At 40.5% G+C, this 14,435-nt stretch overlaps 2 protein-coding genes across 3 annotated transcripts; one reads left to right on the forward strand and one right to left on the reverse strand.

Moving 5' to 3' along the window:
* Positions 1 to 157: 157 nt before the first annotated feature.
* On the reverse strand, positions 158 to 1,150 carry LOC129740947 (probable 39S ribosomal protein L24, mitochondrial). The gene is made up of 2 exons (XM_055732606.1): positions 924 to 1,150; positions 158 to 864 (listed from the first exon to the last, which is right to left on the reverse strand). Exons 1-2 carry the CDS (start codon positions 1,014 to 1,016, stop codon positions 202 to 204), a joined length of 756 nt encoding a protein of 251 aa, XP_055588581.1. The 5' UTR covers positions 1,017 to 1,150; the 3' UTR covers positions 158 to 201.
* A 517-nt stretch (positions 1,151 to 1,667) lies between these two features.
* LOC129740944 (geranylgeranyl transferase type-1 subunit beta-like) lies at positions 1,668 to 4,354 on the forward strand. 2 transcript variants are annotated; one of them, XM_055732603.1, is made up of 5 exons: positions 1,668 to 1,942; positions 1,999 to 2,246; positions 2,318 to 2,468; positions 3,207 to 3,524; positions 3,592 to 4,354. In XM_055732603.1, the coding sequence occupies exons 2-5, from the start codon at positions 2,116 to 2,118 to the stop codon at positions 4,117 to 4,119; spliced, it is 1,128 nt and encodes a 375-aa protein (XP_055588578.1). In that variant the 5' UTR covers positions 1,668 to 1,942; positions 1,999 to 2,115; the 3' UTR covers positions 4,120 to 4,354. The 2 variants fall into 2 exon arrangements, with proteins under 2 accessions (XP_055588578.1, XP_055588579.1); XM_055732604.1 differs by having other exon boundaries at positions 1,668 to 1,901.
* The last annotated feature ends 10,081 nt before the right edge of the window (positions 4,355 to 14,435 follow it).

The following is a 14,435-nucleotide window of genomic DNA, read 5'->3' on the forward strand; positions in this document are numbered from 1 at the left end:
GTTAATAGTATGTTCTTTTGAGTACGCCTGACAATAGGATAGAAATCAATTTAAGTAGGTATGTTAGAAATTTAAAACGAATATTTCTACGAATGCTCATTTTAAAAATCAGCTATCAAAATGCTTTCTTTCTTAAAATCATAACCCAAAAGTTAAATAATCTGTCCATAAACTACCTTTTAATTTTAACGACCGAAAGCCTCAATACCAGTACGTTTTCTTCGGTACCCTTTCCTCTTCGATGCCCATCTCTTCCATAATATCCATTTCGAAGGTTTGAAGTGCCGGCTTGAAGGTGATTTCTTTGACCACATCCCCCGTGGTGTCCTTGGGCCGCTCGACGTACACGCTCTTGGATTTGTAGTCATGCGTTTCCTCATTAGCCTTCGGAATCGGAATGATTCGTCCAGTGCGCACAGAAACGCGCACCTTCTCGCCTTCCTCGGTATAGCGCCACTCAATCGCCGTTCCTTGCAGATCGGACGGATCCACAAGCCGGATTTGATCCGTCACCAACAGTGGTGCTTCCGATTTTATGAATATACCGGGATACTCCTTCTCGTCCGCCACTTTACGCAAATGACAGTTTAGTCCTCCTACAATGACCCAGTTGCGCTCCTGAAATACTTGATTTACTATGCCTTGTTTTCCTTTGTCCTTTCCAACGAGCACTTCCACCCGGTCACCCTTGAAGTAGGTCCAATTAGCAACCGGCTCAACGAACACTTTTTTACGCATCGTGCCTGCCATGTTTTGCTGCCGGAACTGACCGGTCCATGGTCGGTTTGTGGTAAACCGGAACTTCTTTCGTTCTACCGTTCGGGGCAAATATTGCGGTTTACCACGAGGAGTTTTCCAATAAACCTTTCGAAAAATTTTAAGAATTAATTTACTGATTGACAATAGAATATCTTTGCCCTTACCTGTTCCATGCTGCGTTTAATGTACGAATCGGGAAGGTTGGAAAACTTCTTCGAAGCATCTCCGATTTTCTGTAGTACCTCAGTAATTCTCATGTTGAGTCGTTTTTAAGGTTGAAATTGTTTTAAATATGTTTTAAACAAGCATGTCCAAGGAAATTTTAAGTTTAAAATCCAAACAACGATGTTATGAAACTTCGGCTGTACGCTTAAATCGCAGCAACAGAAATTGCATCAATATTAAACACAAAATTTGACCCCGAGCAACCGGGATGCCAGATGCTATACAGATGTTACAAGGAAGTCTGCATTAGGCCGGCTAGAATTTGATAATTGTATAGCATCTAAAACGAAGTTGAGTAATTTTTTTTTAACTATTTGAAATGAAATCTCCGCGGAGTTTAAATATCGGAGGAAATAAATATAAAACAGTTTTCAAAGGTAGTCAACCCCATGTCACGTTATGTTGTTGTTGTTTTGGCAAAATAACATACAATAATCACGCTTTTTCACAAACAGTGATTGAAACTGGAATACAATTTTAATTGTAGCACAAATCATCTTTTTTAAACTGCTGTGAATTTTATTTCTCATCTTGACCGAATTTCAAAATTTGTCTGAATGAAAACAATACAGAATGAGCGAAAATAACACATGCGAATATTGAATACTTTCGTGTTTATTTTGGTTTGTATTTTAAAAATATCTGTTACTGAAAGCTTAACGTGCAAAAGGGTCAAACGTAAACAAAAAAAATTACTTCAAAAACGGAGAGTTCAATTTTGCTGACGGAGATAAAATTATCAGTGATTCAACACCATTTAACAGTTGTTTTTTGCATTTAATATTGTTTTCAGGACGTGAATGTCTAAATCGACGCATTTATCTTAACTTCCTTATCCTCACGTTCTGTTTTCCCGCACTTGTAATAACTATCAAGTTCCGATTGCTGCATTCTTATCTCCGCATTATCGTTGTCTGGTAAGCTGATCATCACAAAATTTTACATCTTAACAGCTCAGGTACGGTTCATTTTTTCCTTAAACGTTCGACTATCTACAAACACTTTTATCAACAGTTAAAGCTGAACCGGGCGAGCTTCTTATCAGCTAGCTAGAGCATTATTACCCAGTGCAGGTTGGCGTACAGCGTCAACATCCGACTGTTGACAATCCTGGGGGCGCTAGCGAGTGTCATGATGGACAGCGATCGGACCACATCTTCAGCGACCGAAGCGGAAGAGATTCTCTTTCTGAAACATGCCAAATACTTTGTCCGGTTTCTCAATATCCTGCCGCCTCGATTGGCCTCGCACGATTCCACCAGGTAGTTGCTGCGCTAGCATTAAAGCTGTGAAATATCTTTCTTAGGGTTGATTTTTCCGTTCATTATTCTAGGGTCACGATAGCCTTCTTCGCGGTAAGTGGCCTGGATGTGTTGGATGCCCTGCATCTCTTGTCAGACTCTTTCAAAACGGACATCATCAACTGGATCTACAAGTTGCAGGTGGTCCCGAAACCGGGCAACAGGCCTTGCGGAGGAATTCAGGTAAGTACTACTATCAGCGTGGGTCAATGAGGGCAAGGGGCGATGGTTCGGAGTTGTTTTAGGATTAATAATAAATTTCAGGGTTTTCGGAAGAGATGTTATTCCACGTTGTAAGTTATGTTTACAAAACAAAGTTTCTGGGATAATTGATATTGTTGTTTTGTCATTTCGGGTATACTGATATAATTTGCAAATTTTTTTGGCAACAAATTTGAATTTATTGAAAAAATAAAACCTTTTATTTATTTTTGACTATTTTTGTAGAAAATTGAAAATTCTTAAACTGTCTCTTGTATTATTTTGAAGGTTGATTTTGAGGACTAATACAATAGGATCTACGGTAAAAGTTTAGCTACTTCAATTTTCTAGGTTTAATGATCTTTTCCTTAATTTCTATTAAGATTTGAATACCGCATTCAGTCGGAATTTAAATTTATCAACTATTTCTTAAAATCCAGTTTCTATCATTCTCGAGCAAACTGGTGAATTACAAAAATCTGCTGGTATACCATATTGAATAATGAATATTAAAACTAATTTCGATTGCAAGAAACGGAGACCGCTCTCAACAAATCCACCGTTGAGTTTGTGATATGATTTCTGGAAACTATTATTTTGTAGAAGAAAGTGTAATAAGCTCCCCTCAAATTTACACAAGGTACTTTTAACAAAATTAAAAAAATAAAGTATCCTTGTGTAAAGAAATCAGGTAAATGCAATCATTTCGCTTTATTCTAGGGCTCCAGTACTCTCAACATAGAAAACGCTCCGGACTGCTGTGGACTCGATGCCTACCGGTGGGGTCATCTCGCCATCACCTACACCGGAATTGCCGTATTGGTAGCGCTCGGTGACGATCTATCCCGGCTTGATCGGCGTGCTATTATTGATGGTGTAGCAGCGGTGCAGCGGGAGGACGGAAGCTTCAGTGCAACCATTGAGGGCAGCGAACACGATATGCGGTTTGTGTACTGCGCTGCAGCCATTTGTGCAATGCTCAACGACTGGGGCAAAGTCAATAAGAAGAAGATGGCCGAGTACATTATGAAGAGTATTGTGAGTATACTTTCAAAAATGTTCTATTCTGATTTAAAAATTCTCATTCGACAACAACACATTTCAGCGATACGATTATGGAATTTCCCAGCACTACGAAATGGAATCTCATGGTGGAACCACGTTTTGTGCTATCGCAGCTTTGCATTTGAGCGGACAAATGGGCGTGCTAGAGCCGGAAGTGAAGGCTAGCATCGTTCGATGGCTGGTATTTCGACAGCAAGATGGTTTCCAGGGCAGACCGAATAAGCCGGTGGACACCTGCTACTCCTTTTGGATTGGTGCTACGTTAAAAATTCTCGATGCTTTTGAACTTACCAGCTTTAAGGACAATCGGGAGTATGTCCTATCTACGCAGGATAAAACCGTTGGTGGGTTTTCCAAGTGGCCTGGCTCGCACACCGATCCATTTCACACGTATTTTGGTATTTGCGGTTTGAGTTTTCTGAAAGAACCCGGACTGCAGCAGGTGATGCCTTCGTTAAACATATCGCAACGCGCCTTCCAGAGACTTACTCAGCTGCATACAGAGTGGGAGCTGTATTCGAATGAAAGCAGCGTCGATAATAATGACATTCGAGTTAACATTGAATGAATCGTCCAGCTTTGTACCAGTGCAATTTTTTATAGCAAAATGTCTATCGCACACTAAATCTTGCATAGTTGTCTTAAAGTTCAATCACGTGTTGCCGATTGAAGTGAACTATGCTACAAGTTGTAAAATTTTTAGTTGCGATTATTGCGTGGCAAAATTTCATCAAATTGAAAAAAAATGTAGGTATCCAATATGTAGGGACAATATTAAATGTAAAGAAATAAAGTGAAATCGACAAACCGAACAACCCTTCTGTTATTTTGAAACAAAGTGAAAGTAGCAGGACAACAACGACAACTTATTCTGAACGTTTGGTATCATCCTGTTTGGCCAGAAATTGCAAAATTAAAACAAATTATCTTATAAGGACGTAATTAATGGACGCCCCCTCAATTCAAATGATTTTTTTTTCATCCCTTTTTCGAGGTAAATTTTCCTCTTTTTTTAATTCACCTATGAAAATTCTTTTCACCTAGAAAAACGGTCAATTTTATGTTTTTGTGCTTCACTGAGCAAAACGGTAGATTGCTCCGTTTTCCCATTCACAGACTCAAAAGATAAATGGCTAACTGGTTACTGGTTTCATCAATTGAAATGGTAACCAAATTAATTCAAAATCTAATATTTATTCAAGACGTGCTGGCTAGATAAGCTTTGCTACACTTTCTAAAACAAATGAAATTTGTAAAAGTTATTGAAATGTTGTTTTATTTTGTAGGTATGGCTTTCAATCTATTTCAACATTTTAAAATGAGAACTGAAGCGGGATTTTTTTAATTGCAGTACAAAGATGATTCCATCTAACTAAGTGTAACTTGAACTTCAAAGATTGTATCATTTAGGGGATGAATAAGTCGTAGATCATGGGTGGCCAAGATTCTAAACTGGTGGGCCAAATTTCCGTACTGAGATTGGCACAACAAATTTTCTTTAGTATTAAATGTAAACGAATTTCATTGGGTTACTTGACGTACAAATTAAGCCAAATATTTTTACTCATACATCTTCTGGCCTGGCTCTAACCAGGCCCCGGCAACGTTATACAATCTGTTGTAGTATGAGCCTACTTGGTTGAATGATTCAACTGAATCAAAGCAATCGAAAGATTCCTTTTAATTCAACCACGGTACCACCGTGGAGGAATCTTTCGATTGCTTTGATTCAACGTTATACAAACCGTGTGGAGCACATCTATCAGATTTAAGCTTTTTTTGACAGATTTAAGCTTTTTTCCTCATATTTAAGCTTTCATCTCCTATGCTCTCAAGGTAAAAAAAGCTTAAATCTGAGGAAAAAAAGCTTAAAAACGAGATTCACGAGCACATATTCAAAAGATGTTGGTCACACGATACATAGACAAATCGTGTAACGTTGCCGGGATCCAGACCCCGGCAATGTTATTCAAACCGTGTGGAGCACATCTCTCAGATTTAAGCTTTTTTGACAGATTTAAGCTTTTTTTTTCCTCAGATTTAAGCTTTCATCTCCTATGCTCTAAAGGCAAAAAAGCTTAAATCTGAGGAAAAAAAAGCTTAAAAACGAGATTCACCAACACTTCGTTAAAAGATGTTGGTCACACGATACATAGACAAATCCTGTATCGTTGCAGGGATCTGGGCTCTAAGCAGAGGGAGAAATTAGAACTTCGGACTATGAAGTCAAAAAATTACCAAATTTATGTTTTGTGAAAAGCTCATGAGTGATTTTGAAATGCGGTGTAATTTTCAGCTCAAAATAACATTACATTATTTTTCACCTTCTCACTATCATTTAAGTGTACTGAGTTATTCGAGTTCTTTCGTAATTTATGAGCTTATTTATTTATTATTATTAAATCAACAGATCATTTATTGGTCCAAATGATATTTAAAAATTGAGAGACTAACTACAAATACAAATCTACACTGAACTTAGAACACTAAGAATTCTTCTTCGGAATACAACCTTCGAAACGTCAAAATCAAATTGCTCAGAGAAGCGGTTGAAAGTCTTTAAAGGGTGATACGGTTAAAATTTGATCAATATCAACTTGACGTATTTCTTTCAATTTTGCATTTAAAAAACCTGAACACCCCTCATTTTGAAGGTGTGTTTGGTAGAATGTTGCTCCTATTTTGATTTTGGAATTCACTCTTCAGTTGTCAAAATGCCGTCCAAGGAAGAAGAGCAGCGTATCAAAATTTTGCTCGCGCATCGCGAAAATCCGAGCTACTCGCACGCAAAGCTGGCAAATCGCTAAAAGTTGCCAAATCAACCGTTACAAATGAAATTAAAGTGTTTGGGGAACGTTTGTCGACAGCCAGGAAGTCTGGATCGGGGGGAAATCGAAAGCCGGAAGCCGCTGAGACCACAAAGAGAGTTGCCGATAGTTTCAAGCGAAATCCTAACCTCTCTCCCCGAGATGCCGCAAATAAGCTGGGTGTATCGTCTACAACCGTGCATCGAGCCAAAAAACGAGCCAGACTATCGACTTACAAGAAGGTAGTGACTCCAAATCGCGATGATAAACAAAATACGACGGCCAAAGCGCGATCCCGGAGGCTGTACACGACGATGCTGACGAAGTTTTACTGCGTGGTAATGGACGACTAAACCTACGTCAAAGCCGACTACAAGCAGCTTCCGGGACAGGAGTTTTATACGGCAAAAGGAAAGGGAAAGAAAGCAGATATTTTCAAGCACATGAAACTGTCAAAGCTCGCGAAGAAATATCTGGTACCTGTGGCTTGAAAAGCTTAAGCAGCATTTTCATAGCTTCCGGGACTGACAACCAAGAAATTTGCGTGAAAGAGTGTTTGAATAAATGTCTGCAGCCTTTCCTGAAGAAACACGGTTGTTCCGTACTGTTTTGGCCGGATTTGGCATCTTGCCATTACGGTAAAAAGGCCATGGAGTGGTACGCCGCCTACAACGTGCAGGTGGTTCCCAAGGACAAATACCCTCCCAACACGCCAGAGCTCCGCCCAATTGAGAAATACTGGGCTATTGGCAAGCGAAACCTAAAGAAGACCAAAAAACTGCTAAGGACGAGCAGCAGTTCAAGGCAAACTGGCTTTTTGCGGCGAAGAAGGTGGACAAGTTGGCTGTACAAAATCTGATGGCAGGGGTTAAGCGTAAGGCCCGGCAATTCGGATTTGGAAAAGCGGAAGCCTAACTGAATATTTTTCCTGAATTTTATGCTAATTAAACTTGAAAAAGAAATTCAATTTGATTTTTTAAATAAACGATTTCACCGATTTACACGCGTTTTCCCTTGGCCAAATTTTGACCGTATCTCCCTTTATGACGCCAATTATTGCAGAGTTGGCCCCGTAATTGTTTAGTGTAAAAGGAACGAAGAGCTGAAGATCCCGATTTCTCAATGGAAGAACTTCCAAAAGTGCGGGAGAGTCGATTCTTGATGAAAGCAGATCAGCGACGAAAGACGCAAGAGTGGTAGTCCTGCGGGCTTGCAGCGTGTCGATGTCGATCAAGCGACAGCGATTTTCGTAGCTGGGAAGTCGAAAAGGTTCTTGCCAGTTTAAGAGTCGAAGGGCATATCTTAAAAAAGTCGTTGGATGGCTTTGATGCGATCAGAATCGTTTTGATAATATGGGCATCAAACCGCAGAAGCATATTCAAGGATCGATCGAACCAGACTACAGTAAAGACTCTCCGGGCAGAAGATGTCCTTTAAGTCCTTCGTCACGCGTAAAAGAAGCCCCAGGCTTCTGGAGGCCTTGTCAACGATATAGTTCGTGTGAGTCTTAAAATCCAGTCGCACGTCAAGAATCACACCAAGATCTTCCACGTGTTGAGCTCGAGAGATTGCATCGTTTCCAAGGAAATAAACGGCTGAGAACGGGCGTCGTTTGCGGGAAAATTATATTACTGCGCATTTACTACGGTTTAAAGGTAGTTATTTTATTTACATAGTATTTCGTCTCACAACATAACTTGACGAACATAATTTCTAAAATTTACTCGGTCCATGGCAACCGTTCTCCAATTTCTCGGGCACCCCACGTTCGCCAGATCACGCTCCACTTGGTCTAACCACCTCGATCGTTGCGCCCCCGCTCGTCTTGTTCCTACCGGATTCGTAGCGAACACCTGTTTTGCAGGACAGTCGTCCGGCATTCTCGCAACATGTCCCGCCCAGCGTATCCGGCCAGCCTTCACCACCTTCTGGATACTGGGTTCGCCGTAGAGTCGTGCGAGCTCGTGGTTCATCCTTCGCCTCCACACTCCGTTCTCCTGTACGCCGCCAAAGATGGTTCTTAACATTCGTCGGGCCCATAGAGAAGGAGTTTTTGAGCTTAGTGGCTGCTTTAGAGATGATTTTCATCCTCGACTGTAATACCGTTTAAAGCAAAGCCCAGTGGTGGAACATTCTTGATAGAACAATCCACTTGATCGCCGGTTATTAAAGATGTATCAAATTATTTGATTCAAATATGCTCGAGAATTTATTGGCAAAGAGATCGCAGATTCCGGAGTCAGAGTTCGCCATCATGCCATCCAGGAACATGCAGGACGGTGTTCTATGTTCATTCCGCTGATTATTGACGTGATTCCAGAAGGATTTTGGGCTAGTCTTGAGGTTTTGCTGAATCCGACTAAGATGGTTTCGATAGCGGAGTTGAGTTTGCGATATTCTTCCTTGGTATGCGGAGATTTGTGCTTATTGTAATTTCGAAAGGCACGCCTTTTTGTCGGATTCAGTTGTCGTAAAGCTGCTATAGCCCATGGAGTCCGAGGATTAGCATTGGAAGTGCCTTTCGGCACATGACGATCGATTACGTAGTTGAGGATGAGCGAGAAAGTTTCGATTGCAGCTTTAGGGTTTGCTAGTTTGAGCTCGGATTCCCAGTCTATGGTGGCCAGTACGCAAGAAATGGTATCCAATTCGGCGTTCTTGAAGTCCAAGTAGAAAGGTGTGAGTTTATCACGGGGGTACACAATCTAGAGATATCTAATGTAACCAGTAAAGCCGGGTGATGTGGGACTACTTGAACTAGCGGTGCAGATGCTGATTTGATCGCTCAAACACAACCGGATATGCAGAGTAAACTCGACGACCTCACCGAAAGCTCCATAGCAGCTGGTCTCAAAGTCAATGTCGGAAAGACCGAGTCGATGGAGATCAACACAGGAAATACCTCCAGTTTAATGGTAGCTGGTCCAGAGATGTTAAAATCGCGAGTCTACATACTCGCACTTTGCCCTTCTTTGCAGAACGATTTTATTTCGTTAAACTCAATCTGCAATGATGCTCAGAGATGCCAATATGCCTGATTTTTCAGGGATTGCCTGATTTTTCGAGGCTCTGCCTGACAACCTGAACAGCCATTGAATTTCCCTGATTTTTCAAAAAATGTCTGATTTTGCCTGATTTTTGCGAATGTGATGAAAACTGGGTAGTAAGGAACTAAATTAGGTACCATTGCTGAAGTTAAAAAGCGAAAATGTGGCTGAATGAAACCAATCGAAAGATTCCCATTAATTCATATCTTAAAAAGGGAATGAAAAGGAATCTTTCGGCTTTGATTCAGTAGAATTATGCAACCAAGTAGGCCCACAACACAGTAAAAATGTAGAGTGATGACCAAAAAAAAAAAGGTCATCACTTTTAGAGGAATTTCCGTTACTTATGTAGCCTGATTTTGCCTGATTTTTATTTCACCAGTTCCCTGATTTTTGAAAATATATGTTGGCAACCCTGATGATGCTATTTAAAGTTCAACTCGGAAAGCACCAGGAAGTAAGCTTCGGGTAAACTCGGCAGGAGTAAACAGCAATCGGGGGGAAACCAGCGATGCCACATTTTAATCTGTATTTTAAAGGCAAAAAATCTTTTTTATCTGTATCAAATCTCAAAAATCTGTATTGAAATCTGTATCTGAAATATCGTTTCCGGATACTAATGCTGCAATACGATGACGTATGTATAACGCATAGTGTATTGAATTGGATTGTATTTATGATTTTTGCAGACTGCTGACTGTTAAATCATTGCTAATTCTATCAGTTTGCTACACGAAAATTGCTATTTGGTTTAGCTTTGTACGAATAACTGCGAAATGTGTCCTTCCTAGGTTAACCAATCAGTTGGGTTTAGAAAATTATGTCAAAAGTCGCTGTAATAAGCTAATTTCTTTACATATTTATATTCACAGAATACTGCTACAAAAGTGTCCACAGCCGCTGAAGTAAGTCAATAATATTTAACATAGCATTGAAAGTTACGATTCAAGTAATGTAATGTCCGATCTTAGTCATGATTCTCAAATATAGGGTTCAATCTGTTTTCAAACCCTTGATTGTCGTTATACACTTTGTATTTTTAAAGCCCCGATCCCGAATTTTTAAATTTGTGGCTGTGCCAATTGAAGATGGCTTGAACGCTAGATCATTTTCTAAAAGTTTATTCAAAACAACGTTAAAAAAAAATAATTTTCTGAAAATCTGTATAAAATCTGTATAAAATCTGTATAAACTTCCAATTATCTGTAATCTGTATTTACAGATTCTTGGTTTGAAAAATTCGAAAAAATCTGTATGATTACAGAAAAATCTGTATATGTGGTAACGCTGGGGGAAACATCAGCGAAGCAAACGAACAGTTCTGCGAATTAAAAAAAATCGTTTTCGTTCGGCAGCCGAACACATCAATCGGACAACGCATGGGGGCGTGGCTAAAAGTGATAGATACAAGGGAACGGGAAACGAGCGAGAGAAGGGTGCAAGGAATGTTAACTCGGTCCGTCGGGCAACGATCGCTCGTGAGCACTCGTGTACAATAAGCTTCGTTCTGTTGTTTCGTTGGTGCGATTTTATTCCTGCGAGGTATGGAAAACATCAATTCGGAACTGTTCTCTTCGTTTTGTGTGCAATCACGTCATGATTGGAACGAAGATAAAATCAATCTGCACACAACAAGTTAAACTCGGAAAAAATCAGCCGAATGATTCTTTCCGAAGCGAGTTTACACACCGCTGAGCTGGTCAACAGGTTGAGAAAGTGGAGTACTTCCAGTATCTTGGTAACCAGATAACGCCTGATGGTGGTACTAGGAAAGACATCGAAACCCCGTAACATAAAGGCCCGATTTGCGTTTGCGAGTCTACGAACGAAAATCCGAATCTTCAACTCAAACGTCAAATCCGTATTGCTGTACGGGTGCGAAACTTGGTGCACATATGCGGTAACGACGCGAAAGCTGCAAGTATTTGTAAACCGCTGCCTGCGGAATATCATCCGCGCTTGATGGCCTGGCAACTGGATCTCAAATAAGGAACTACATTGCTGGTGTCATCAAAAGGCGCTAGAAATCGAGATTCGGGAACGTAAGTGGAGATGAATTGGGCACACGCTGCGAAAAGATGGAACGAGATTAGCATAGAGAGGCACTAGAATGGAATCCAGAAGGACATCGCAGGAGAGGCAGACCCAGTAACTCGTGGCGGCGAAGCCTAGCCGCCGAAATCCGAACTGTCGATTAGAATCTTGACTGGAACCAATCAACACTGGGATCGCCATCAGTGGAGGTCTTTTGCCAAAGCCCTATGCATCGGAGGATCGGCGCGGGAACATTAAGTAAGTAAGTAAGTAATGTAAGTTTAAAACCTACCACCCCACCGGCGTTACAGGGACTCCCTTTATTAGGCCTCAGGGCGGCTCGCTTACCAAAGGAAATCGCAGGGAGTTCGAACTTTGACCTCAGGAAAACCCCAAAAATGCACTTCTTGAACGTTTATTTGAAATTGCCTCAACAATTCTACGACCTATGCGCAAACTAGTAATGACCCAGATGGTTACAGTACCTTTTAGGGCCACGCCCTGGTTCGGTTTTGAAGATGGCGGAGCTTCGACGAGGGCGACGCTGCTGCTGCTGACCAACTGCTTGCCGGTCCAATTCCTACCGGAACCCGGGATGTTCTTTCCGGGATTTTCGGCTACGTGGCGGAAGGAGCTGCTTGGAGAACTTGATTGGTCGCTCCGAGTGTTGTTGTTCGGAACCGACAACAATCTCCAATCAATGATCACCCGGATGATAACGGCTATCCGGGCAATCGTGACCAAACCAAAGCCGATTCAGGGACCAGGGATCAGGGACAAAGGTTGGCTTCTGTCCCGCCAAATGGTTTCTTTTGGCCAAAACTTAGGGGTCCTGTTGATGAATCAGGCGTTAGTGTTCCGGAAAGGAACAAAATGGCGGGTCGGCGTCTCCTGGCTTACCTGGTGTCTGGCTTTTATCACTTAGCTGGTTTTATGTGCTGGATGTGTTGTGCACTTTGTACTTCGCAGTTTTGTGGTACTATTTGAAGTGAGCCAGCACCAGGTAGTCGCCTTTGACCGTCCTTGAACCGCGAGTACAGGTCGTTGCTCTCCCATTATGGCGGACACGATCGCTTCGCCTTCGGCAACTCGTCGGGCGTCGCTACCGATCGGGTGGTTACCAAGCAGCGTTGGTTACCGTGAATGGCCCTCTGGTTGTCAGGTGTTGAAGCTTCCTGGCTGCATACTGGTGGCTTGTGGCGCTGTCGTCGGCTTTGAAGACTACATTATTCGGGGAAAACCATCACCCATCATTTTCCCTCACTGCGATATTTAAAAACTACTATTACCCGCGACAAATCACTACAACCTCGATGGAAGTGTTATCTGACGCTTACACTCTCCCCCGGACCGGGAAAAAATATTTCTTATGTAATACCGAAGTATTACTAGAAATATTTTTCGCCTACCTGCGTATTCGCAGCGAACCAAACCAATAACACACGCCATCTGAACCTTGCCTTCACAATTCAAGATTCACTCGGCCAATTTAACAGGTATTTACGGTAACTTTGAGACATTCACCAACCATACAAAAGTTTAGACACCCAAATTCGACTGAACAACGCATGAATAAGGCTTGGTATTGTCATTGAGTATCGGGGTCATAAGGCATCAGCATCGTAATCGACTCCGCTCTGTTTAAAGAAATTCTTTACTGGCCATCAACGTTTCTTGAACTCCGGCCTCCAGCGATCAAGTTCCACAAGGGAAGCCTCCGACAGATACCGCCTATTCATTTAGAACGCTTAAAAAGTTTTGATTTACTGGACAAACAAAAATGTGAACTAAATTAAAATACCAAGTGCAAACAAAAAATTAATTAATATTAAAAACAAATTATTCTAAATCACAGTATATTTTGGAGTGTATTTACTATTTTTCATTATCACTATTACACAAGTTTAATTTTCCGTGTTTTATTTTATTGTCGGAGTTGCAATCTAGTACAACAATAATCATTGAAATTTCATTTGTGTATGTGAGAGATTTTCGGGTTAGATTTCGAACTGTCAAATGCTGTCAATGATTGGAGACGATCGAGATGATCACCAATGCACGTGATAAAAATGTGGTTGCTCTGGATACTGGTGCTGGACGTGATGGACGGTAAGTGGCTTGAATTTGAGTGTGCCGGCAAGCGAAACCGCGCTATTCTGTTTTGTGGGGATTTATTGGCCTTATAAATCCCGCAGATAAGAGTGGTGTGATGATCTCGCTTCTTTGTACCCTTTGCAAATTTTTGCCCTTGCCCCATCACGATATGGTTGATATTCGTAAGTATTGATTTGTATTTATTATTATATGGACATGAAAATAGCTTTTCCTTGAATTGTGGACTATTGTTAGACGTTGTGGCTATTTTTTTTGAAAAAAAAATTGAAATTTTCAAATTGTAAAAATTTGACTTTGAAAAATTTTCTAAGTGCATGACCTTGAACTTGAAAGCATGAATTTAAATTTATTGATGAAATAACTTGAAAGTAACTTTTTCTGAAACTATGGACTGTGGTTTAGTGAATTGCATGAAAATTTTAAATTTATTCAGTAATTTTCAAATCATAAAATTTCAAGCTAACGAAAATTTTACTAAGTGCATGACCTTGAGCTTGACCTTTGCTTCACCTTCCATATTGTGATCATAGGGTTACCATTGAAGCACATCTGTCTTGTTTTGTTTAAAGTGATTAATTATCAATTCTTAGCCTAATTAAATATAATTTTTGTGGACACAACTACCAACAAGAAAAACACTGAAATTTCAACTATTTTCAACAATAATTAATACTGGTTTTTTTTTGTTTTGATTTTTTTTTTAACTTAACTTATTCTAACTTAATGATATCACTAAAGCCTATCCTAAATCTAGCTATAAAGTTAAAAAAAAGATTTGAAATCTAACGATTGTTTCTTTTTTCATTTCCAGGTGCTCCAGGTGTTACCTATGATGATGATTACGCTAGTTGATGAATATCCTAGCTAAAATGATGTATACT

Source organism: Uranotaenia lowii, chromosome 2, assembly GCF_029784155.1.
Source record: "Uranotaenia lowii strain MFRU-FL chromosome 2, ASM2978415v1, whole genome shotgun sequence".
In the NCBI taxonomy this organism is placed as follows: Eukaryota; Metazoa; Arthropoda; class Insecta; order Diptera; family Culicidae; genus Uranotaenia; species Uranotaenia lowii.

Coding starts and splice junctions, on each gene's coding strand:
- LOC129740947 (XM_055732606.1), bottom strand. CDS start 1,016: ATGAGAATTACTGAGGTACTACAGAAAATCGGAGATGCTTCGAAGAAG. Junction 865..923: donor TTAAACGCAGCATGGAACAG/GTAAGGGCAAAG, acceptor ATTTTTCGAAAG/GTTTATTGGAAAACTCCTCG.
- LOC129740944 (XM_055732603.1), top strand. CDS start 2,116: ATGATGGACAGCGATCGGACCACATCTTCAGCGACCGAAGCGGAAGAG. Junction 2,247..2,317: donor GCCTCGCACGATTCCACCAG/GTAGTTGCTGCG, acceptor TCATTATTCTAG/GGTCACGATAGCCTTCTTCG. Junction 2,469..3,206: donor GGCCTTGCGGAGGAATTCAG/GTAAGTACTACT, acceptor GCTTTATTCTAG/GGCTCCAGTACTCTCAACAT.